The sequence below is a fragment of the Brachyistius frenatus genome, unplaced genomic scaffold (assembly GCF_029030835.1).
Source record: "Brachyistius frenatus isolate BFR_SWC_R1_liver_20210118 unplaced genomic scaffold, ASM2903083v1 Contig_97, whole genome shotgun sequence".
Taxonomy (NCBI): Eukaryota; Metazoa; Chordata; class Actinopteri; family Embiotocidae; genus Brachyistius; species Brachyistius frenatus.
In genome coordinates, this window is record NW_027210696.1 from 739,220 (window position 1) to 766,580 (window position 27,361).

The following is a 27,361-nucleotide window of genomic DNA, read 5'->3' on the forward strand; positions in this document are numbered from 1 at the left end:
TCCAATGTCTCAGTCTGCTCAGGACTGAAGATCACCTGAGTCGAGAGCATGTTCCCAGATATGATTTCATATTTTTATTATAGCCATAGTTACAGCTTAGTTTTGTCATTTTTGGGCACTTTTCTAGGTTGCCATGTTGCGCATGTCAATCTAGAGCAAATGGAGAGGAATAATAAGGAAGGGAACAGGCAGAGGAGGTCTACTACAGCTGAGAGGTTTGTAATTAGCAACTGTGATAATTAACCAAATGGGAGATTAATGGACAGGGATGAAATTATTTCTGTGCTATTTAAAGCATACATGCACAAGCAGATAACAAAATCTCATGCTAGATAATACTGATTAAGAGATAAACTATAAATACATGTGGAAGAAAAACCAAACATGCTGCTCCTCAGACAAAACCAAAGACGTGAAGAAGTTTCAATATCACAGAGCTGCCTTGGTTTGGATGACTTTTGATATTCAGGGATGGATCACCTCATTAATGAAACATCTTCTTCTTTTTTCTTTCTTTTCTTTTTTTTTTATAAAATCTCCATATTAAATATTAAAACATGTGATAATGAACTGGTCTGCCTGCTGTCAGAAGGCAAGACAGATAAGACATGCTTGTATGAGTACAAGCATACAAACAGACAAGCCCACAAGTATTCACACCATTAGTTGATTTAAAGGGGTGAGCCTAGCCCCTATTCATCATCGAGCACCTCTGTGACCGGCCCCTGCCAAGTCCTGGTGAGTTTCATCAGCACTGACAGTGGACATATCTCACTCTATTTTCGCTCTGATGAGCTCGCACTCTCTCAGCCTGACTCCAGTAACAAGACATGCAGCTCCTATTTTTGATGCTAAATCATCGTCATTATCCTAATTTTCACAGAGTGATTGTCAGCATGAGTACTTTGTGTTTGTGTGTATATGTACTTGTGTGTATTGTTGTAGGGACATACATCTGCTTAGACGGTCACATTGTGGTGAGTCGCCTGCCTTTTCTGGAAAAAAGTAACTCCGGACTGTGAATGATTAGATTTAGGTTTAGGTTACGGTGAGAGATTGGCACGAAGTAGTTCTGGCTAAGGTTCGATTAAGTAAATGTAATGTCCTCTTAAGTGATGAAATCATAACTGCGTGTGTGTTTGTGTTTGTGCGTGTGTGTGTGCATGTCTTTCTATTGTTGGGCAGATCCATTAATATTAAAACCATATTTATTAAGACAAACACTTTTGTATGACATGTAGGCTGGTCTTCACAACTTTAAAGGGCAGTTTGAGTGTTAAGACTTGGTTCTTAGGGTTAAGGCTAGAAGTGGCTTTAGGGTAAGGACTGTGGTTGAGGTCAGGCACATAACAGTTGTAATGGTTAGGGTAAGCGTAGGAAATGTATTATGTCAATGAATGTCCTCACGAAGCTATAAAATTGTGTATGTGTGTGTTTGTGTGCGTGCGTGCACTGTATCCTGAATCACATTAATCAGTTCCGTTCTGTCAACATAAATGTTTCACGAGTTGGCATGAATGTTGCAATGACAGCAAATTACACAAAATCATGTTATATCAGTAGACATAGCTACAGTAACCATCAGCACTGATTCTCATATCGTACATTAAAGCATTACAAGTGAAATTAAAACTTCACTAAATCAGGCTTGTCATTTCTGAACCTCCATTCAGTTCAACAACAGATAACCCAAACCAAACTATAGCCATTTTCAAACAAGCATTCCCATCATGATGGACGCATCGAGGCTTTTTGGGGCCACGACAATCATCAACGTAATGTTATTAGAATCCGCCAATTTGATGCCAAACTGGTCCTTAAACCAATTTGATTCTTAATCTTAAACGAACAGAAAGCTCCTAAGAGACACTCATAGTACATGTGTGCATCTAATCGTTATTTCTATTTTCAGAGGAATTCCTGGCAAAATGTAAATATATTCTAAAAGTATTTTAAACGCATTCCTGACAGCAATTTTTTCAAATTTACTATATTTCATTACACCCTCCAAAACCGGTATTTGAGTTCTTCCCAAAAGTAAATCAATGATCAAATCAAAAGACTGCTTTTATATATATATATTTATATTTATTTATATATATATATATATATATATATATATATATATATATATATATATATATATATGGTACTGCACTCTAAACCATGTCCGCATTGACTTCACTTATCAGACACTTAGGCTACGTCTTTTTTTATATACTGCCTATGTTCCTTCCCTACCCCTCTACCCACAACCACAATCATTCCCCAACTTTAACCAAGCAGTTATTTTTTTAATCATAACTAAAAATGTCTCCTGATATTGATAAAGGAGTTATTCTAACTCATCCCTAACCAAGTTATTTCTGTGCCTTAACCTTAAATATCAAACATTAAATATGGATGTGTCAGATCAGAAAATAGCTTAATTTTTGCAGTAGCAAATTTGAATAGTTTTTATAACCACTGACTGATGAACGTTAGTGTCCCGACAATAGGAACATCATATCTGAAAAAGCTGATTGTAACTCTGGAAGGCAATCAAATATAACATAATCTGCTACTAAATTTGGAGGACTTGGCGTAGGCTGTGCATCAATCCTCCACCACCTATTTGTTGGGCTGCAACCTTTCAATTTTAAATGCAATATATCCAGTTTCTCCCAAAGACACACACAAAAACGCTGTAGACTGCAATATTCTGGTCACAATAATCACAAAAACACGGCACGAGGACCTGTTGGGACTGACAAACTGCAGAGTGTTTGCTCTAAGAAATTAGGGTTCAGCATCATACACCTGAAAAATGATGACATTGGCTCTGAAACTGAGATTAATAGCAATCCTTAAGAGCACAACGGCGGCAGCATTATTCTTCGACATGTAGTTCAAAATGAGATTGTAAGTCAATAGTTCGGTGGCTGGCTTCAGGGGCCAAAATAGCAGTGAGTGAGTGAGTGAGTGAGTGGTGAGTGAGTGAGTCTATCATCTGTATGGTGTGTCGGGCCTTTGCCTAGTGTTGCATTGATTCAGCCTTTCCTTCGTCTCATCCATGCACTCTTATTGTCAGAATGCTGCTGCAGATCGCCTCATATCATTAATCAATTATTCACCAGTAGCCTGTTAATGTTTAATGAGTGAGGCTGCTGCGGTCAATTACTAATGAATTGTGGTCGTGGTGAGAAAGCTCAGAGGAGAGGCCAAATCAGATACTATACACAGTCTGTTTGAGTGTGTGTGTAAACATGTGTGCATACAGTATGTGGACATGTAAACATGTACCTGCATTTGCATGTTGTGGTTACAGAGTGATTCTAAAATTAGGTCTGATCACTTTTTTTAAACAGATTTTTATTTCATATTCATGTCATTCCCAATATTCTTTTTAAAAAGCACTTTGGCTTCCGACCCAATACCCATGATGAAAAAAAGACAAAGATGAGGAATTTGCAAAAAGTTTAAAAAGAAAAAAAGTATTCAAAGAAAAAGTTATAAATTATTAAACTAGATTGTTTGTGCAACAGTTTCATAATAGAGTAAAACTTGCTTTTCAGGTGATTGTTTTTGTATAATTATATTGTTTTAAATAAAAAGAAATCACCTTTTTTAAAAGAAACTGTGATAAGATTTTTTTTTTTTTTACAAAAGTAATGATTAATAAAACAGAATAAAAACAGAAGGATATGTGTTACTAAAAAAATATATTTTCTGTGATATCACCAATTTTTCTATTTATATAGCAGCAAGTAAAGTTTGGGTTGTAAAGCACCGTGAACATATAAGTTTGTGATGTGTGTTGCTGTTCAGTAACAAAGTACTGCGTTTTGTTTTTTTGTGTGTGGTGAGAGGGGGGGACCAGTGAGCAGACGAACATGAGACAGGTCAGTGCACGTCCTGTGAAGTGTGTGTGGCCTGCAGTCTGTTGGCCATGCCTCTGTAGCCAGGATAATTAGAGACCAACCCCCCGTTAGGAGCCATAAAGAGGCACAAACAACATCAACTATGTGATACACACACATGTTACTACCAAGTCATCTAAAACACTTTTAGGGCAAATTTGATATGCATCATTCTTAAGTTCCAAATATAAACATTGTTTTTAAATGTCAGGTACACATTATGTACCATAATGTGGTTGCTGGTATAGGTGAGCAGGTGCAGTGTCCTCGGGTTGTCAGTCATAGCCACCTCTCGCTCCTCCCCAGCTCGTCCACATATGATAGACAAATGACATGAAATTGTTTAAAGGCAGAAAAATGCTACAGGCCTATGTAGTATTTACATTTCCTTTTTCGGCGAACGTCAGAAACGGTGTCCTTCTTTGGTAAAGGCATCTGCTTTGTATAACGGAGTGAAGGGGAGACTCCACACAGGCTCTTGTGTGAGAATTTTGGGAATTTTTCTCCAATGCTGCAGAAAATTCAAAAGGATCTGAATCGTGACATTGAGTTTTCAATTCTTCATTGGTAGCATAAAAATGCCCACAACAATCCATACCCAGGGCGGTGCAGTGGTTAGCATTGTTGCCTCACAGCGAAAAGGCTCTGGGTTCAAATCCGGGCCTGGGCCTTTCCGTGCGGAGTTTGCATGTTCTCCCTGGGCCTGCATGAGTTCTCGCCGGGTACTCCAGCTTCCTCCCACCATCCAAAAAAAAACAACAACATGCACCTGAGGTTAATTGGTGATTCTACAAATTGCCCTTAGGTGTGAATGAGAGCGATAATGGTCTTTGTTTCCGTCTGTCTAAAAGTGTTGTCCCTGTGATAGACTGGCGACCTGTCCAGGGTGAACCCTGCCTTCGCCCAAAGTGAGCTGGGATAGGCTCCAGCCCCCTGTGACCCTGTTCAGGATAAAGCGGGTATAGATAATGGATGGATGGATGAATCTATACCCAATGGAGTAGTAAAAATTCAGACCTTGGTTAATCTGTTCCCCTGAGGCTTTAACTCCTCTCATCTTGAGTGTGCCCATAGAAATATCTGAAAAACCCTTTCACCTTAAAACCTAACCTCATTTAAGAAAAACAACTTTAGCTGGTGTTTAAGTGTTGCGGTCAAACAAAATTGGGATTTTTGTTCCCAGGTTGGCCAAATTGTGGCCCTAACCCCCCCCCCCCCCCCCACACACACACACACACACACACACACACACACACACACATGCACTCACACACTCACGCACTTCTCTCTTAATAACAAAATGTGTACCTCTTTCATTTAAAATAAGGCAACAATTCACCTTATTTCGTCATTATAAGTGAAATATAAAGTGCCTTACACTGTATTCATGTAATAATGGGTCCAAGCTCCATATTATTAGAAGTTCTTTTTTTCCACTTGGCCACATCACAAGTGACCACACTGACCAAAGCAAATGGACGCTTGAAGGTTGTAACTAGACCCGTTGTCTGACCAACACTGGGCACACTTCTAAGCACACTCACCCCTCTGTGTGAAGCTCCATCCATCACGAGGCCAAGGCCAAGACGGGACAGAAGACCATGGGAAATGAAGCATGTCTAATTCTATTAGCGCGGGGACACAAACAATCTGTGGGGAATCAAAGCAGGAGGAAACGCAATCCCAGAGGACCCACTTCCTGCTGCATGAGCTGGAGCAGTTTACCATGATGAGGCAAAACGTTGAATTCCTCCACAGAAACACACACACGCATACTGGGCCTCATGAGTGGAGGTAGTTTTAAGTAGTGAGGTTCAGGTTGTACATATTTTTCATCTATCACAGATATCTCTCTTTCTCACTCAATTATACTTTCTTTCTTTCTTTCATTCTTTCTTTCATTCTTTCTTTCTTTCTTTCTTTCTTTCTTTCTTTCTTTCTTTCTTTCTTTCTTTCTTTCTTTCTTTCTTTCTTTCTTTCTTTCTTTCTTTCAGCCGTGCTGTCTGTGGGGAAAGGCTTTTTTTGTGCCCACAAAGCTCTCTCGCTGAGCGACCCTTATGGGACAAAGCTGGCTTTCTGGGCTTTTCGCATATATGCATGCCATGCGGACAATGAGGCCTTTATTAGGGTAGCCAGCATCTCCGAGCTAAAACGTCAGGGATGAAGGATGAAGACCGAGAAAGCTGTGACTGACACTGGGCACCAGTGTGTGTGTGTGTGTGTGTGTGTGTGTATTTCCCACCTCTTTCCCATACATGTGTGTGTCACAGAGGTGTGAAGTGGATGCTCTTACTTCCTCAGTCAACTAATCAATCTCTGCCTGCCTGAGGCTTATCCCAAGTTTTCTTATGCCATGTGGCATCATGCAGTACATACATAGAAAACATCTGAGCTCGTCAGAAACTTCCTGTCATCGTACATCTGCATATAAAATAGTCAAAACAACATGCTGTGGCCTTTAGCTGCAATCAAAAAACTGCTTTGAGCAAGCCCTCAGACATCGTATCTCTATGCACTTGACTAACTTTACAATACAGAAATCAGGCCTCTTGTCTGAGTGCCTCAGTGTGTGTGCAGTGTAGAGTGCATTTGTGTGTGCATTTGTGTTGAGAGCAAGAGGACACTCTTTGACTCAATCATGCGTGTAGAGGATTTTCTGTTCAATAGGACCTGCACAGTTGCATACTTGCATTCTAATGACTTTGTGCATAATCATACAAATAAGTACAGATGCACAGATGTGTGTGTACATGTACACATATACACTCGCACTTAGACACACACTTCACTGAGTAACACTTTTTACTGTTCTCATAGGGGAAGAGAGACAGAACCCCTCAAATGTTATGTATCACATAGTTAGTTATAATGAAGGCTCTGAATGTAAAATGTGTAGATGTATATCTCTGCCACTGAACCATGCAGCCGCAACAACGTTTTTTTGAACAAGATGAAGCCTGGACAGCATGTTAGTGATGTTTTCTTAGTTTTTCTCTTCCACTGACATCATAGAGTGTAATAATGTGTTAAAACATTAATGGAGCTTGCATGAAATAAAAACAGGATGTGAATTTCTCCACTACACCACGTACTGTATGTTTTGAGTCAGGTTGCCTGGACAGACGGATGTAGACAGTTTCTGGACGTCATTGTAGACCTCAAACACATGTAGAAAACATCCATGCGGGAATACCTCTCTCCGCCTTCTCTTCTTTCTCACTTCCTCGCTCTCAGTCTTCACTCAGTAAAGCCAGAGTTGTTGTTCTGAGTGGTAAACATGTGCTGAGGGTGGTGAATGGCTAAGTTTTCTTTTTATCCAATAAAAATGTCTCCTTGCCAGATCGATTGTTGTTGCTAGGAGACTGAAGCATCCTTTGGCAAGGGGCTACAGCTCTCCTCCTCTGTTGTTTCCCTCTCCATCTCTCCCCATCTCTCTCTCTCTCTCTCTCTCTCTCTCTCTCTCTCTCTCTCTCTCTCTCTCTCTCTCTCTCTCTCGTGCACGCTCACGTACACGCACATACACACATACAAGGAGCTGGCGCGCAGAGCAGTGGCGCCCATCCTCTCTCTCAGTGCGACTCCTCCGAGGGATCAGGAGTAGACTAAGTCAAACTTCCAGCAGCTTGAGATTTGTGCGCAACCTTTGAAGGATCGAAGTCGTCAAGGTAAGTCAAACATGAAACATCCCTGACTGGTGGGCAATAGTGTTGTAGTTTTAGATTACAGGTTAGGGCGAGAGTGCAGTGAAAAATTGACAGTCCGGGAGCGTTCAAGCGCGCGTCAGCCAATCGTACGGTGGGGAGCAATTTGCTTTGAACTTTGCGCAGGATTTAAACACCCAGTTGTACTGCATAAACGTGGTTCTTATGTATTTCTTTTAATCAGATGCAGATCCAGTGATCGCGGGTTGTGATAGAAGGGAAAAAAAGCCCTTGTAGCTAATCTCTGCAGCAGATGCACGATAAAGATACAGAAGGTGAAACAACGAGTATCTGCAATTGCGTATTTTACGCTGCGTGGAGAAGTTATTTGGGTTCAGGCGGACCGCACCGAGGCATGTTCCTCGGCTTTACGCTTCCCGGGGAAAGATGGGAGGGTGGTGCGTTTCTGGAAACAGTCATACAGGTGGATCAGATAACCGGATCTGGTCACTATTTATCAGTGGTGTTACTTTTCGTTTGCCTCTCAACATCCACTCCATGCACCTTGCGCCAAAGTAGAGGTGCGTGAACATGTAAAAGCAGGCAAAATGTATATGTCCACATCAGTTGTTACGTATACTGACTTTAGACATGGACTCATATTCATGCACCAGCAATCTCAGATTTTTCACCTGCGAGTTTAGAGGTGTGGCTGAACTTGCACTTAGTTAACAGATGAACATTTTCCCACATAGCCTATATAACCACATGTTCCTCCCCATGGTTTTATCTTGCACTCTAACACATTTAAAATGTGAAAACCAGCGAAAGAACATGGCCCATGGGTGGTATTCCTGCAGAGCAGTTGTGTCTTTATGTCACTCAAGAGTGAGTTTAGAGTGACCTTGGGTTTTCTATAACATTCCGTCATTTAATTTTAAGTTATGCTTGTATGTGTGTATGTGTGTGTGCTCCGTGTGCGTTGTAGTACAGTTACACTTGGTGATTACATTGACGTGCATATTATGCACACTTCAGATGGTGTTGAGACACCATATTTCCTACCCAACACCACCCATGATGAACACTGGTGTACTGATCAGTCAGTGAATAACTTTGGGTTGGTGTTCATGTACCATGTTTCTCTTTTCCTAAATCAGAATACAATTTTACTGAAATGACACACTGCCGTCAAATATAACATCATGGCCTGTGTCACTGGGGTCTTTATTGAAAACTATCACAATAGTTTTTAATTAAAAAAAATGTTTTTAATTTGGTAATAAGTTGACCAAATCATGCTGCTATTTTCCCTTGTGATAATTACATACTATGTCTATAACTGTATTGGAACTGCAATATCAACATTAGACTGAAGGCTTAAGAATATTGAGAATTTTAAATTAACTCTATTCTTGTTCTGCTTTATTAGAGAAGAGTGAAAGAACAAACATTTACTCAGAGTAGGGGAGAGCAGCAGTCACTGTACTTCTATATGACGGAGAGGCTTAATCCCATAGGAGTCATGCAAATAATAATAATAATAATAATATGTTGTGTGGCAGTAAAGACTGAAATATTTTTTATGAATGCAGAATTTGCACACAAACATTTTTTGTTATGGGGTAGGGTTGTCATGGTGCACTTGTGTCTGTGTGTGTGTGATATTTACGTTTCTATATTTTGTGATTTTGAAATCTGTGTATAACATGTTGGTGAGCCTCCAACTTTTTTGCTTTACTGACATTTCAACATGTTTATTTTTATAAGCAGATTTTATGTTTGTGCCCAACTTGTTGTGTAACTTATTGTAACTTGTTGCATAATTTTTTTAAATTTTGTTAACGTATTACAACATGTACAATTTATACATGCTTGTCTCTGTGTGTATTTGTGTGCAGAAACATGTAGGAGAGGGTCGCAAGTGTGGGTGGGCATTTGGTGGCCTTAATCTTAAAGAAATGTTTACATGGTTCTGTGTAGATACGTTTGTGGGTGCGCATGTGTAAAACAAGAATGTGCATACAGCCTGTGCATGTGTCAAGAGACAATTTCTATCGCTAAATGGATTTGGCCTTGAGTTTCAGCATTTTCGTGCTGGGAAATGTGCTTACATGAGCCGGTGATTGTGCATCCGTGTGTGTGTGTGTGTGTGTGTGTGTGTGTGTGTGTGTGTGTGTGTGTGTGTGTGTGTGTGTGTGTGTGTGTGTGTGTGTGTGTGTGTGTGTGTGTGTGTGTGTGTGTGTGTGTGTGTGTGTGTGTGTGTAAAAATGGCCTTGCTGCTTCCACACAGCAGCACTTATTGAATTCTGTACTGCATGCAGAACCTCATCGTTAGAAGTACTGTGTTGTAACATAGATTTTGATTTTATATGCTATGCATGACATTGAATTTTATCGTTAGAAGGTTTCCCGTGAAACGATGACAGGTGGATTTTATAATTTGATAAATTTCTCTTGAATAATCTGTTTCATTCCGCACTGAGCCATTTAAGTGGCAGTTTCTGATTATCAAAGACCTTCTCTAAAAGTTTCAGAAGTACCAAGGAAGTATGAAAATACCAATAGAAAGTTCTGAGACAACACCGGAGGCGTAAACTCTTTTCTGCTCTCCATCTATACGTTCTTTAAGGTTCTGTGCAAACACACTTGCTCAAAAGCTTGACAGGACTGACGGCTGAGATGGAAGTGTGTTTAAGCATATGCTGGTAAAAATATGAGTGTTTGGAAGTACAGTAACTACTGAGCGTTTAGGTAGACAGCAGAAAAGTGGATTTTGCTGCAAGAGTGGTTTTTGAAATTCTGTGGGCATCTTTTCAATATTGGAATCAATTATAACCGACATAAATTTCATCCGACCACAGCCACCACACTCCATAAGGGACAAAACCTTTAACAGAAACCTTTTCTATTAAAAGGGGTGATTTTCTGTTTGATTTTTTTTTTTATTATTTTTTTTTACGTTTCAAAAGATTTTGGACGGACAGTGGATCATTCTTGAGATGTACTTAAACTATGTTAAAGACTTCTGGGACAGGTGTACAGTATCTTAGGATGTTGGTACTTTGCCAGACAATCTGGAAATAAGGTGACATTGTCACTGAAGGATTTTAATAAGCAATATTTATTGCATGTGCATTTTATGCAGCACTTTTCAGTATCATACTAAAACTCCTAAAAAAGTGTCCCGAAACTTCAGTTAAAGCCACCATTTATGTCACAATATTCGACTGATATAATTTTTTTTTTTTTTTTTTAAATAACACAGTCCCAATAATTGTTGCAGGCAATGGTGCGTTTAGTCCAGTAATGTCCGGCCTGTCTTCCTCTGTGGACACCAGCGTCAGAACTTTTCAAATTCTATACAGAGTGGCTTTTGTTAGGACTAACTATACAGAAAAATTAGGCTTAATAATAGCTAATAATAATTAATGTATTTTTGTATCACCTGTTAATTAATCGTTTGGGATTATATGCTAAAAGTCTGTTTAACATTTTAAATGTTTGCATATTAACGTCTTACAATTGTTTAGTATAACATACTGTATGTCAGAACAACTGTGACAAAGAAAAGGCCAAAAGCACATTTTACAAAGACAATATATTTAAGGGCTTAACAGCTTTTCTTTATATAGTTTTGAAGCTCTACAGGTGTTTCAGACGACAACCTTTAAGAGCTTTTTTATGTCGCTGTCTGTGGTGCTGAATTCACGTTAAATCAACATTACTTATTTAAGTCTTTGCAAGCCGTCTTTTATAACACACAGGTCGTGAATGGAATTATCATAACTTCAAACTGTATGTTTGGAATTATTACACTGACATACAATCAAGACTTGTCCTTTTTCACACTATTCTCTCTGTCTCTGATTTCATGTGTTCATCAACACTGAAGACAAGGGGGTGAAAACATGGGATCTAATCTCAGTAGAGTCAAGAGGAGTCCAACACACTAACAAAAGAGGTAGGTAACTCAAAATCAATCTCTTCTTTCATGCAAAAAAAACAACTGAACCAAGTTTGATAAACAAATATGTCCATGAAATATGTTCTCAATGTGGACTTTGCACGTTCTCCTCGTGCCTGCGTGGGTTTCCTCCGGCTGCTCCATTTTCCTCCCACAGTCCGAAGACATGTAGGTTAGGTTAACTGGTGACTCAAAATTGTCCGTATGTGTGAATGTCAGTGTGAATGGTTAAACTGTCTGTCCGTGATAGCCCCGTACCTGACTGGCGATCTGTTCAGGGTGTACCCTGCCTTTGCTTAATGTCACCTGGGATCGGCTCCAGCACCCCACCCCCTCCCCACCCCCCACTCCCACACCCACCCGCACCCCTCGAAAGGATAAGTGGGTAGCTGATGATTAAATGAGAAAACAATAACTTGCTACCAAAAAAAGGAATTGAACACATAAACTCCTCGACAAGCCGCATTTTTGTTGAGAGGAAGTAGCATTTTATGCAGCCTTATTTTCATCTGGGGTTAGTTTCATATACCATCAGATTATAGCAAGACCTCACTATCACTTTCAAGTCAACATCATCAGGAAACCTTCAAGTTAAAAAACAAAACAATAGTATATCATGATAAATCTTCCAATATAACATTAATAGAAGTTGCTCTAAGTGAAGATTCCCAATACTCATATTAAGACCTTTTTCACAGCATCATCAGGGGTTCATATGAGCCAAGTTTAAAGGGTCACTTTTTAAAGCCGATGTGGGGATTTTGAGGGATTTTTGGAGTTTGACTCTGACCAGGGTGGGAATTTTTTGGTCTCTGCTCAGGCTTGACCATCCTTCTTGGCTGTCTTTTCTCAATAAGATTCTTCCTTTGTCTACATTTTTCATTTTCTCTTTCTGTTCTTTGAAGAACTCCTGAGTTTTTTTTTTTTTTTATAAGAATAATTTTGCTGTGCTTCACATGTTCCTTACACTGTTTTGCTCCAGTGAGGACACAGAGAAGTGTCTGGAAATCACTGCTGCTTCCCACAGCTCACCGCTCATCATTAACCATAGTCACAACACACACTGAGCCGTGCACACATACACACACTTAACAGTACGCGCATGCATAGGCGGTGTTAGCACTACATTGTCTGTTCACTATCATTCCCCCCTTCCCTACATGCACAGACATTCACGCACATATACATAGACTCAGGGGATGAGGCAGTGAAAGGGCAGTGGGATGTACAGCTGTGATGGTGTGTCTCAGAGAGAGATCAGACTCTTTAATAAATAATGATCTCGAGGAAGGAAACTGTGTGTGTGTGTGTGTGTGTGTGTGTGTGTGTGTGTGTGTGTGTGTGTGTGTGTGTGTGTGTGTGTGTGTGTGTGTGTGTGTGTGTGTGTGTGTGTGTGTGTGTGTGTGTGTGTGTGTGTGTGTGTGTGTGTGTGTGTGAGATGGATAGTGAAAGGTGGCTTACTGTTCATGACACTATCAATACAATGTGCCTCCCTGAAAGGTACAGGGTGAAGATGTCTCACTCCTGACACTTCTAATGTCTGATTATTATGTTTTTCACTTGATATATGATGACAGCTGATTTAACTGGCAGGTAAGATCGCTAATGATACCCAACACGGTAATGATAAGAAAAATAGCAGTACGAATCTACAGTATGTGTATGTGAATTGTTGTGTTTCACAACGTATATTGTATTTGGTAGTGTGGTGGTGACAAGTGGGATTCTATAAAGAGTCAGTGAATGCAAGATAGTATGCAAAAAAAAAAGAGGGAAAGTTAGGGTGCTCAGTCTCTATTTGGTATATATCTATGACTATTCTTACGAAACTTGTCATTATCACACATACTAATAATATGGGGGTATACATCTTTATCTCAGTAATGTCAGAGGTCAGCGGTGTCTCTGGCAAAACTGCATTAACACTCAGGATTCAAACACAAAAATGATATTAACATTATGTTAATCGGCATAATATGGAGAAGTTTCAACTACCAACTCAAGCTAATGACAGAAATACACTTGTTTTTATCAAGTGCAGTCTCCAAAAACATCCTTTTCATTGAGTAGTTATACATTATTCCATGATCTCATCATTTTCTTCACCATGTACAAAAAACACTAAAAAGGAAATCTTTCAGTGAAGAGTATTGTTGCATGTTTACAACCTGACCCTCTGGATTTTGACCTTTTCACAGACACATGTTGACCGGCCTAAAATACTTTTTTAAACAGTCACCTAGCATTGCTTTGCATATGAATAATGATAAAACATAAGTCATTACTAAGTTTCCTTTCAGAGATGTCATGTGTTAAATTGCTCTATCCATTGAAATGTAGATACTAAATGATTGTTACATAAATTCAGAGTGGATTTGTTTATTTTTGTGTCATAACCGTCGAATAGGCCTGCCACACAAGGGACCTTACATGACACACAATGATGTCCAACACAAATAAGTCCTTCCAGCAGTTGATGTTACCATTTGAAAGTAAAACAAATGATCACTACGCACCACATATGTTCTTTATTATTGTTACACATAAACAAAATAGATTTTCCAGCATGGAATTGCTTTAATTCCCATGCATTTTCTGACAATTCAAGACTTTCTTTCTCAGAGTCTCTTCCAACAACTTAAATCACCTCTCTCTCAGGTTATGATCACATACAGGTACAATGACCTTGTCAATCTTTCTCCCCTATTGCATCAGGTATAATAACTACCCCGGATAGTCACTCCTAATGCGCAGGTCGAGCTCTCTCCATCCAACCACTCAGCTTGTCCCTGCTCACTGCTGTGTGGGCATCTGTCACACACCTGGGAACTACATGTGATCTGTAAATGTCATTGTGAAATAATCGATGAATTACAGTGTATGCAGCACTGCAAAACGTTAAAGCTGGAGTTCAGACTTTATTATTAAATGTAAATGTAAATCTAATCAAGAAGGTCTCGGGATATAGTCAAATAATTATTAGTCAATTATTCACTTTTACATTTAAAAACCTAAAACAACTATAATTTGATTTATTCAAAATGTACTCGTGCTCAAAGCATTGTATTGTCCAGCTGTGGTAGATTTGAATATGTAACCTTTTTTTTTTTTTATCAGATTTTTTATTTTTGGGGTTTGTTTGCATTTTGTTATCATAACCTAACAAACTGATAAATGTGCAGAAAATATCATGATTAACAAACATGCACATACTGTCCTGAGTCAAAAAAAACACCACATTATCCTTAGTGATAATGCCACATAACTGTTTTTTAGCTTTAGATAAATGAAAGGGCTCATATTTTAAGACAATAGGCTGAACCCATTGTGCTGCAGTGGGAACAATGAGTCTCACAATTATGATGAAGAGGAATATAAGGCTAATGTGGAAGAGCAAATGAGAAAGTTAGTACATCATTTAAATTCTGATAATTAGTGAGGAATGAAGGCAGTAATTGGTTTTTACACATCACCAGCTAACCTGAATCGATCAAAACCAACCAACATTATTTCTATCCGAGAGGCTTTTGTCTCTGTCCGAGCCAATTACATGTTTTCTTCCAACTGTCGGAGATATACTGTGGTCAACGCTCTCCATTCCTCCGTACCTGTCCATTAATGCTCTGTACACCTCATGTATCGACCACAGTGACGACAGGCTGGCGGGTGTGTGAACATGAATTAAGTAGGATGCTGCAAGCCCTGTGCCATGGCGAGGGTGACTAATGCTCCATGATGTCTCTCAGGGTCGTTACATGACAGTTAAGTTGATAGATGCCATCTACAGAGGGATAATTCACCTTCTGACACTCCCGCTGCCTTTTACGGTGATGAAATGCGGATCTGATGAATGCCATCACACATTTCCCGACCCTCGTCTGTTTTTAGGCAGAACAGCCATTTTTAATCATGCCACGTCAGAGGAGTTGTGGACCACCAAAACTCAGAGAATACACACTGTAAAGACTGAAAAAAGAGAGACGACTGATTGAAACTCAGTGGGAAGACATAACAGATACATTAGTTTTCATAATACTTTAGATTGTTCTCTCAACTATTTCTGCTGTTTTGGTCTGAGAAGCATAAAACATTTCCTTCACAATTTCCCATAGCACAGGGTGATGTCTTGAAATTGTTCTGTGCATCCAACCATGCAAAACATTTTCAATTTACAGTGATGAAACTAAGGACAGCAGAAAATCTGCTTATTTGAGATGGTGAAACCAGATGTCGTTTGGCATTTTAACTCAACACATTACTTTCACTGTTGTGAAATTTATCATTGAATATTGTCCACAATGTTGAGCACTCCCTCTGTAGACTTTGTGTGGTGCTCAAAGGTTAAAATCTCTTTTAGTGGAGAATCCTTTTGGAGTACTCACTGCACACGAGAGCCCAGTTTAGCCCGTGTGCCCCTGAAGCACACTACTTCTTTTATGGGTTAATCCAGTTTTCATTATAATGTCATTTTTTTTATTTTATTTTATCTGTAACAGCATGCAGATTGACCACTGCACAATGTGAAACTGCAGTTCTGTTGTTAAGCAAAAATCAATGGTTCTGTGGTTAAATCTTTTCAATTTCAGCTGCCTGTAAGGTCCACGAAATAAATTTCTATATTTCTAACATGATACGGCCTTTAACCTTTGGACCAATTGCAGGTCACAAAATTGACTGATGAATCAATACAGGAAAGGCTGAGCTCAGAGTACCTGATTCATGATTTTGATTGGTAAATGGTTATAAAAGGGAATCAACCACCATCACTCTGAACACATTTGTCCGGTGAGAACACCCTGAACACTCACAGTCAGCCATCATTCAGTGAGCTCGTCAGAAAGCCTGTCAAATTTGATCCTGAGTTTTCTTTCACGGGTTTCTGTGAATGGACAGAGATTTTGTTTGTGTGTTTACATTAAAAGGAAAGAGGGATGTTCATCACATCTCACTGGCTGCTTGGTTGTTGTATTTTGTGAGATCTTACTGTCCTATTTATGGATCATCAGTCTTTCCTGCCTAAAACGCACTTCGTAAATAATTAATGGTCACAGCCCATTGCACCCGTTAGTCCGTCAGAAGTCTGGGACACCGTGTCCACACACATATACTGTACAAACACACACACACACACACACACACTTAATTGTTTTGTGAGGGTCAAAATTAAAGCAGTACACTTTGCACACATTTTCACAAGGACTACACACATGCTGTCTTTTACAAGTCATGTAACTTGAATTCAGATTCCCTCAACAGTAATGGGTAGCACTGTACTTATTTGGCCTTAATTGCGAAAATAGAGAGGGACAGATAGAAAGAGAGAGAAATGGAAAGAGGATTAAACACACAAAGCAAGTGATAAATTACTGCTAAACCTCTGACAGTGTGCAGGTCAAGTAAGGGGTCTGTTGTTCTGCAACAACAAAGCTTCTGATACCCTACCTCCTATTTCGCATACGCATAATGCACATACAGTGTCTTCTCACACTGAGATTCACATCAGTGGTGCAGCTGTGAGTACTCTGGTTCACAATAGACAGATAAGCACACACACACACACACACACACACACACACACACACACACACACACACACACACACACACACACACACACACACACACACACACACACACACACACACACACACACAGTGGAAACAAAACAGCCACACAGGCACACATACAGGGATGGGTTGTGGGGCTATCTCTCCTCTCAGTGTACCGCGGTCCATCGACCCTGCGTGGCAGCTCTCAGCTGGATACGTGTCATCCACAGCAGTCCTGCCTGTTAGGGGGAGAGTGAGGGCTGTGGAGGGTGTGAGGGAGGTGGAAATAAATGGAGAGAGTGGAAGCACCAACAAGGAGAGGGCGGAAGAGGGGAGAGGACGGGAAGGAGGAAAGGATGCGGGGAAGATGCCTCGGAGGGGAACAGAGGATGAAACCAGACAAGCAAAAGAGGAGCGTGGTGGTGCATGTGCAGCCTACTCACTGTTGAGCAAGGTCAGAGGTGAAATGGGGTTGTCTGTCAGATGTTAGTCTGCATCATAGTTTCCAGGGAGAAAGGTCAGTAGTCAACCTCCTGGTCTCTCCTTTCTTTTTTTCTTTTTTTTATTAGCATATTTATTTATTTTTCTGACTGTTGTCTACTCACCTCATGTGTGTCCCCCATCTCTCTAGGTGTCTTTGGTGATGTTGCCATGTGCCAGCTGCCATCTTCTCTTATCCTTTTTTATTCCGGTAAGACATGTAGTATCTGCATAATGTATCTCATGTTGAAGTGAATATGTTGTTTGTTACAGGTGTTGCTGAAAAAAATGTCTTCGGAAAGTCGATAAATAACAAGTTGTGTTTTTACAGAGGGGTTATGTCCTGGACTTTTGTCTTGGACAGACACAATGACTTCCTGTTGTCACCCTTGGTTACTAGGCAAATGTGCTGCACCTAGCCAAAAATAGCCTAGCACATATTCCTCCTATAAACCCACAAATATTTTTTTATATATATTTTATTATTAGATATATATTATATATATTATTATTATTAATATATATAATAATAAAATATATATATAAATATTTATTTATTTATATAATATATTTATATAGATACACATTATTTGTACATAGTGTTAATTTGAAGGTTGGTAAGTGTTGTTTTTTTCCTTTGGACAGAGCCAGGCTAGCCGTTTCCCCTTTTTATGCTGAGTTTAGCTAACTGACTACTGGCTCCAGCTTCACATTTAGTAGACAGATATGAGTAATCACTAAGGTGGCAAATTCATTAATTTTCTTTCAGGTGGGAAGGTGTGGCATTTGATGTTTTATAGTTGTGCACCAAACAGAGGCCTTTAAATGCAAGAGCCAACCAATCTCTCATGATACTTTAACAGTGTCAACTCAGACAATTTGATTCTGTTTGCACGTGATGGATTTTTTTAAACTTAATCTCAAAAGTTGCATTTGAGAGCTACGCAACTATTTTAATATTTCAGTCTGAATTTTTAGTTCATGATAAAACAAACATATATGTTTATCATGATATATCATGGATAAAAATGCAAATGTCTGTATTCAATGAACTGGCATTGATGTACAGGTGGCTGCCATAAAGTAGTGAAAAGGCTCTTCCAGGATCTTCCATTGGAATATTCACATTTTGTGATGTCAATGTGAAAGTTATTTTATCATGTTTTACAATATTGCTAGAACTTCGGGTGTACTGTCTATAAAGGCCGGGTAAAACTCCAGGTTTAAGCTGGGTTTTTCTTGTTTCTGCCCTGATGAGGTGAGGGAGCTCAAAACTGGTTTTATATGCCCAACTAAATGTAGGTTTTCAGTACATCTCCTGTTATTGCTCTACAAAAGAGTACCAAGGCAATGTTTTCCTTCCTCAACATTAATATATTTGCTGGATAACACAGATGTTCACCCATGCAAAGTTACTATGATTCCTAAAATACATGCAATGTGTCATAAAGTCAAGTGCCCTGTCCTGTACTTTAGCTTCCTTGGAAATATTTTTGGCAATAAAGAAAGGGTCAAAAAGATTTTCTGCTTCACAGAGTGTGTTTTGCTTGTATAGTTGCTCTCGAGACAGGAAGCAGAGTTTGGGTACTATCCAAGAGGTTATATTGAAGTAAACATTCAATTTCGGTGGAGACCATGAGAGCAGTGTACAAATTCTGGGAGTTATGATTTGGCACATTTCTGGGAAATTGACTTCATGAGCTGCCAATTACAGAAAAGCATACTGTCAAAGTAAGGCATTGAATGAAACTGTTATTACAGTTTAGCGCCATAAATATACAATTGTATATTCCACAGCACAATCGTCCGTGAGCATGCGCTTACACACAAATGCGTACACTCAAAACAAACACACAGCTATGGTTGCAGCCTTGTTGCAATGTTGTCCTCAAAACTGAGCTCATTACAAAGTTCCTCTTTGTGTTAGTCTGAAAATTGGCCTCTAATCATGATGTAAGTTTGTTTATTTCAATGGAATGCTGGAAATCTTTCAAAGAGGCTCTTTTTCTGATGCACAAACACACACTCAGATACACTCACATCTAGCATGTGTGACAGCTACTAGAATGAATATAAATCTTTTATAGATGACATCAATGTAACCCCCCCAAAAATGGGCATTACGTTAAATTAAATATCCATGTCAAGTAATCTCCTGTCGGATTTTGACAGGAAACAACTTCATACAGTACACTCAACAGGGACAAGAGTCACTTTAAAAGACCATATCAGGGTACATCATATGAATTTTACTTTTGCTTCAAATGATGCATCATCACTTCTTCAGTCTTTCCAACAATGACCTTTTGTTATTTATCACAGTGTATTCCGGTTCCTGGCCACACTGATTCAGATCTCTGTTGGTTGAGGGAGAAGGGAGCTAAGACATAGAAATAGTCTGCTTTTAGGTCAACCCCTCAGAGAAGCAGATGTGTGTGTGTGCATGTGTGTGTGAGTGTGCGCGAGTGGGTGGGTGTTTGTCTGGGTGTATGTGTTTGTCTGTACATGTGTGTCATATTACAGAGCAGAGTGGTAAAGGTATGGCAGCTGCCTGCAGAAAAATATGAGCTGCCTGCATCTAAGAGAAGCTTTCATCCTCCTACCTGCCCACCAAAGAGGGGAGACATACGCTCTCTCACTCTCTCTTTCACACACACACACACACACACACACACACACACACACACACACACACACACACACACACACACACACACACACACACACACACACACACACACACACACACACACATAAACCAGCAATCAACAGATATTTCACTACAAGCTTGCTCCTTGGTCTAGATTGATTTTCCTAGTCACAACGTCAACCTCCAGCTTCTGTCTCATCTCTCCTGAGGACTGAAACGACTGCAAGGGAGACATGAGAGACCAAATCTAAAAGAAGAAAGCTAGTTTGTACTCAAGGCCTATAAGTGACTTTGCATTACCTGAATAGTTTAAAAGATATAGACACAGACAGGAAAGATAGCGAGACACTCGGAAAAGGTTTTTTTTTTATCGTATCTTACGGACGAATCTTGGAATCCTTGGACATCAAGCGATTTGGTATTGCATTTCATAAAGTTGTGCTCATTTTAAAAGCCCATTTCCACCTGGTATAAACATGGACTTGGCTATATCTGTATACGCCACTGTTATCTTGATAAGGGTCTGGCTGACAATGACAGTATGGTTATGGCTCGTCACAAATGTCTTTTTATGGTCATCTGCGCCAGGCACATAATGTCATAAAGTACAAGGACACGCACATCCACCTGATCTGTCTGTCTCTTTAGTTGTTTGACTGCTTTACTCGGCATTCCCAAGCAATGGGTGCTGCTCCTTGGCCAATTTCTGGAAATGAGCCAATCCAAGGAAAGTAAGATTTAAGGGAGGTAGGCCTTAAAAAGACAGGAGCTAAAAGGGCTTTGTTTAAACACGGGATGAACTGAGGGGCTGCATAAAGGGACAGCATCAGACAAAAGGGATTGAATCATGCAAAAGCTACTCCAGTGAAGTCCCAGAATAAAATGGAGAAAAAAAAATGGAAATGAGCATAATAGGTCCCCTTTAATGACCCTCGATAGAATATTTTGTCTCCCTGCCTGGTAAATGCCCGCAGTGCTGCAATACAGTTTGTAATACATGATTCCTGCTAAAATCATGCATCTCTAAAGCACAAAACTCTTTCCAGAGCAACAGAAAACATTGCATAACTATTTTTACATGCTGAGTAACACTGTCTTTGACATGTAAATGGTCAAACCTGTGGAAATTAAGCTCACATACTTTATATTGTATCCTATTTTGTCTGACAAAATTGGAGGTGGAGTGTTGGTGAACAAAACAGCCAAAATAATTGAGTTGTAAGCTATGATAAGTAGCATCAGCTGTTGTTGGCCCCTTTGTTGTCATATCGCTTCTTTCATGGTAAAATGCATTCAGGCCTCACACTGTAATTATGCCGGGGACAGGGGGAGCAATAAATCTGATAATACACACACACACACACACACACACACACACACACACACACACACACACACACACACACACACACACACACACACACACACACACACACACACACACACACACACACACACACACACATACACACACATACGCACATACACACATATACTTTAGGCGTATAAACTCATAGACAAGCGGAGAATTGTTGGAACAGAGATCAGATTAGAGAAGCTTTTCTGATATGTGGCATGAGAAGGCTGGGCTCATGTATCAACCAGCCATCTAAGCTGGCTTATCCTGATACAACCAGGGGCAGACACACACACACACACACACACACACACACACACACACACACACACACACACACACACACACACACACACACACACACACACACACACACACACACACACTTACAATAAGAAAGTTTACTGGGGGATGTAAGGGGGGAGGAGGTTGGAGAACAGTGGGGTACAAACGCCACACAATTCCATATCCCTTTTAGTCATGGCCTGGCTTTGGCTCTGAAGCAGAAATGACTTTGAGCCCTTGTTAACAGTATCCCCAAACTCCACTGAAGATCTGCTTTGCTGTTTCTTTACTTCATAATAACACTTACAAAAGTATTTCATATCGCAGCTACGGACAGCTTTGTGATTTGTCCTACTGCATGAGGACTGAAAAAGTTATATCTCTATCCTCTTCTTCTCTCTATCTCCTCTCCTCTGTGAGCAGAACTTATGCCCAGATGGTGTGCCCCTCCACGTGTGGTCCAGTTCAGCTCTCCCTGACTGTTTCATGGGCCACAAACCGACCCAAGCAACCACGGCCACAGCTTGACTCAACCCTGCCACGCTCCGTACACCTCATTTTTAACCCATCACCCCTCACCTCAACCCTCAGCCCCTCACTTTCCTCTGTCTCACTGTCTGTCAAGCCTCTCCTTATATTTTGACAATCCTAGGCCTCCCTGAGCCCAACATGGTGGCCCGCTTTCCCGCTTTAGTTTTGGTCATGATGTGTCAAGGCGTCTTGCTCTCAGACCCACCTCAGTCACGTCGGGAGATCCGCATCGAAGGCGACCTGGTGCTCGGCGGCCTGTTCCCAGTGCACGAGAAAGGAGCTGGGATGGAGGAGTGTGGCCGTGTGAATGAGCACAGAGGGATCCAGAGGCTGGAGGCAATGCTGTTTGCCATAGACAGAATCAACACGGACCAGACTTTGCTGCCAGGGGTCTCCCTTGGAGTCCACATCCTTGACACCTGCTCCAGAGATACTTATGCACTGGAGCAGGTGGGTTAGCTGATTTTGGATATTATATTATATTATTATATTACAGTTTACTTATGAAGGGAGTTTTTTTTTTCTTGAATAAGGTTTATTCTCCATGCCGTCCAATTATAACACTGTTCCCATCATGTGTGGAATTGGCTTTTGCAAACGTATGTGCCTGAGAAAATTAAGACAACCTATATTCGTGTTTTTTATTATATAAATATTTCTAGGTGTGCTCGTTTTGTTTTACTTGACTTGCATGTATATGACAGTGATGTAAATAATCAAATCTCAGCAAAAGTAAATCAGTCAAATAATAGCTTTGTTAGAAATGTTTTTTTCTCCTTCTATTTTTATGTTGTCAAGTGCTCAGTTGTATCTGCATTTACCTGTGAATGCTGATATATATCTTTTTTAGATAGCGCACAGCTCAGATGAAGTGTGTCTCATTAGCTATTTGTTCTCTTGTGCTGGTGGGCGTCTTGAACTTTTGCTACATTTTAAATTTGAAAAAAACTGCACAGCTAAGTATGTTGTGGTGGCAGAAGTAAGAAGTGCAATGTTTTCCATTTTAAATTGAGAAAAGCCATAAGGTCTCATTAAAAGGTAATATTCAGGTAAAGTTAATGTGCCTCAAAATTTGATCTTATCCTCTCAGAATCTTGCCTCAAATGATAACAACAAATCCTTGATGAGAAAGACTGAAGCTACATTCGATGAGGGAAATGAGCCAGATTAAAAAAAAATATCACAAACACAAAAAAACACAATAAGCACAACTATTTCCCCTCAGGGATTGTTATCATAAAATTTTTTTTTTTAAATGTAGCTTATTGCTGAGCTATTTAGAGACGATGCATCTAGTGATCTTATAGAATGAGTTCTACGACTGGTTGTATAAACCCTGGATTCTTGACTATTGTTTTGTGCAAATGGGTTTCCCATTATTTACTTGTTTGTCCACAGATCAGACATATGTTATAATCTTGGTCTCAAAGGAGTTAATTTGCAATTTGGACCATATACTGAAACCGTTAAGAGCCCCTAGAGTAAAGCTATGGACTTTCATACTATCTTCAAAAAGATACGTTGCATTAAAACAAAAAACAAAAACTCCAATCAATCTGTCTTCCTTTATGTGTCATATTTCTTACAAAGAACATAATTCAAAGGCTGATTAAGAATTAATAGATAATATATACCATATGGTACCCAGTGTGATACAGTGCATTTGATGTGAAATAACTGTGTGTTTGTGTTGCCCAGGCCCTGGAGTTTGTAAGAGCCTCTCTCACCAAGGTGGACGACACAGAGTTCATCTGTCCAGATGGGTCTTACGCGCTGCAGGACGACAGCCCGCTTGCAATCGCAGCAGTCATAGGGGGATCCTTTAGCAGCGTCTCTATACAGGTAAGAGAAAGATGAGATGTCAAACAATACAAACAAAATGTATTATTATCATCTATTTCTTAGGTGGCTTCTTTTGCCATTTTTTTACTCATCCTTGCACCAGTTTCATGACACATGTGCACAGGCTGACTTCCAGTGACATGCAGTTCAGTTCCTGTGTGTGTGTGTGTGTGTGTGTGTGTGTGTGTGTGTGTGTGTGTGTGTGTGTGTGTGTGTGTGTGTGTGTGTGTGTGTGTGTGTGTGTGTGTGTGTGTGTGTGTGTGTGTGTGTGTTTTCTTGGAATCAAGTTCCATTGGTGTGTTTTTGCGTGTTTCTACAGCTCTTGTCACAGAACTGGGTAATTTGCATAGTTTAGCATAAAACCTTCTCTTCCCTTACTCCTCTGTGACTGCACAAAAGCCTCCTCCTATCAGTCCTTAAATCCCTAATCTCTGCAACTGTCTCTCTGTCTTTTCTTTCGCACGCTCTCTTTTTCTCTCTCCCATTTTATGTATTGCTTTTTTTTTTTTTTTTCCTGTCCTTTAAATCTTTGCTCTCTTCCCTCTCATCACTTCCCACTTCTCTTTTTTCTACATATTTATATGCATTCAGAGGCATCCCTCCCGGCTATTTGGGGAGGGCTCGGTGTATGCTGACCTCAGCCCCCTTCTTCTTTTCCTCCTTCTTCCTGGGGCAGCCATTGTTAACACATCTACTCTGCCTCTTATCCTTCATCACACATAATTATGCTTTGTTTTCTTGTAGCTCATTCTTGTTGCCCTTTGTTGCCATTGCTGTTGTTTTTACCTGTCTTTTCCGAGGGCAGCGCTGTTTACGAGATCTGAACTGTGCTCTGCTTTCTGATCCCTTGCCAGTGAAGCTTATCCAGTTACTCCTTCATGCCTCTCTACGTGGCCAGTCTGTCTGTTGCTTCTAAATGAAGTAATTGGGAATTACTTTATGTTTCAACCATGCACAAATAAACTCCGATGCCTACAAGGCATTTACTTAGCAGGCATCATTCCTCCCCTCCATTCATTCATGTTTGTGTGTGTGTGTGTGTGTGTGTGTGTGTGTGTGTGTGTGTGTGTGTGTGTGTGTGTGTGTGTGTGTGTGTGTGTGTGTGTGTGTGTGTGTGTGTGTGTGTGTGTGTGTGTGTGTGTGTGTGTGTGTGTGTGTGCGTGTGTGTGTGAGACTTGCATTCCAAGCAGAAAACACACAGTACCCTTCCACTGCACCATTTTTTTCTTCCTTCCCTTTCATTTCTCTCTCTATTCGTCGCTCATATTCAGCCCATTCCTACAGCACATCTCCCATCCCTCTCTCTCACAGGAAGGAAGCAGCTTTCACTAACAGAGTAAACTCTCTGTGTCCCTACAGACAGGCCTCTTAGGTAGCTGTGGTCATTGTTCAATGGCAGGTAATGGAGCAATGCGGTTACATTTTGCAGCGTGACCTTCCGTGACATTTAAGTCAACTGCCAGCTTAAAACCATAAAACCTGACTGAAGAAATGCATGCAGCCGTCAATGTGTGTGTGTGTGTGTGTGTGTGTGTGTGTGTGCGTGCATGTGTCCGTCAGTGCAGGTGTTCGTGTGTGTGTGGCCCTTGTTCACGTCAGTATATGTATGTGAGCGTGTTTTTAATCGTCTACATTATTAGTCTACTGAGATTCTGACATGTTGTCAAAACAGCTCATCAACTGAGCTATGAATGAAATATAGAAAAGCCCTGAGTGATGCGCTCTAAAAGGATTAAACTGAGGCGAGAACAGAATGACTGTGTAGTTTGAGTTTATTTGTGTGCGTGCGTGTGCATGTTTACATGTCTCTGTGAGCATGAGTACTTCCAGCAATTATTTTTTTACCATTGTTTGTGTGGCATGTGTGAGGAAAATTGTAATCCGGAGAACATGACCAAATTCCAATCAACAATAAAAGGGAATATTATATGGACACCAGCAGACTCCACATGATGTCCATCACTAATGAATGAGAGTTTTATGGATCACTTTGTGCATATGTATTTGCTGCATGGTCTTTTATCTTTGAATATTCACATTATACGTGAAGCAATTTCTATTAGCAGCAACCTCCTAAATATGTTATCATTTTCCCTTTTGATGAAAAATATGCAGTTATTTAAGGGTCAATCCAGTTATTTTTGTGGGTTTTGTTTAACATTTGTTGTCAATATGCCAAAGATCTCTGCTGCTGCAGTCAAAAGGGGGAAAAAAAAAAAACCTAACACAGCAACAGCAGCTGTATTGCAGTTTAATACTCTTTTTTTTTCGATATATATTTTCATTTTAAATGCTGGCTAACATTTCTTTGCAGATTGTTTGTCAGCATTGAGTCTTTAACCTAAATACTGAAGTTTGTTTTACATGAATGTCCTGCAAATGATTTGTTTTACGTGTTTTGTGGTTTGATGTTTTGGGGTTTTTTTGCTCCCTTTGCCCTATTGGACCATATTAGAGACAGGAGCTCCCTGGAAAGTGAAACACTCATTAATTTACTTGCATTTTCATGGTGCGGAATACCCAGCATAGATCAGATATGTTTGTCATCATTTCAAAGATGTTGTGTGATCTGAACGCAGCAATATCTGGAATACAGATGCAGAAAAGGTTAAGTCTGTGAAGTTAAATTATCTTAGTGAAGTCTACATTTTCAACAAACAGAAAGGTTTTCCATCCCACAATATGCACAATTTTTTTTTTGTTTTTTGAGATGCTTCATCACTTTTTCTGAATGTTCTCCAGTTTTCCGCTTACTTTGTACACCACTTTCAAGTACCCTCTGAAATTATTGTACGGTAACTGTCTGTTGCTGCCACTTTGTCAACAAACATTTGCATTGCAAACAGGAAAAGTAGCTGCTTGATTGCTTTCAGTCTCAAGTTTTAATCATACCACAAGCCTAATTCATGTGCTTTCAAACTGCATATCACACTGCTCTAACTGGTGAACTCTTTCCTAAAGAAAATGCTTTTTAGATCACTTTACATAAATCAATTAGATGTTAAAAGAACGTAATTCAAGAAGATTCAGAGGCGTCAGATTTTTCACCCCACATATTAAATTACAATTCCCACAAGTCAACAGGAACATTTTGGTTGACAATGTCAAGATACATAAAATCAAAAGTACAAATTTACAATACAATAATACTTATCCATCAA

At 39.9% G+C, this 27,361-nt stretch overlaps 1 protein-coding gene across 2 annotated transcripts in view; it reads left to right on the forward strand.

Annotated features, from left to right (window-relative positions):
* The first annotated feature begins 7,440 nt into the window (after positions 1–7,440).
* grm3 (glutamate receptor, metabotropic 3) overlaps positions 7,441–27,361 on the forward strand; it is a 33,141-nt gene continuing 13,220 nt past the window's right edge. Inside the window, exons 1-5 of one of the 2 annotated variants that reach the window (XM_069711213.1) lie at positions 7,441–7,564; positions 11,436–11,504; positions 17,687–17,746; positions 22,251–22,808; positions 24,057–24,200. In XM_069711213.1, the coding sequence (XP_069567314.1) occupies positions 22,497–22,808; positions 24,057–24,200 (456 nt within the window). In that variant the 5' untranslated portion in view covers positions 7,441–7,564; positions 11,436–11,504; positions 17,687–17,746; positions 22,251–22,496. The remainder of the gene's footprint in view (positions 7,565–11,435; positions 11,505–17,686; positions 17,747–22,250; positions 22,809–24,056; positions 24,201–27,361) is intronic. The other variant, XM_069711214.1, reaches the window with a different exon arrangement.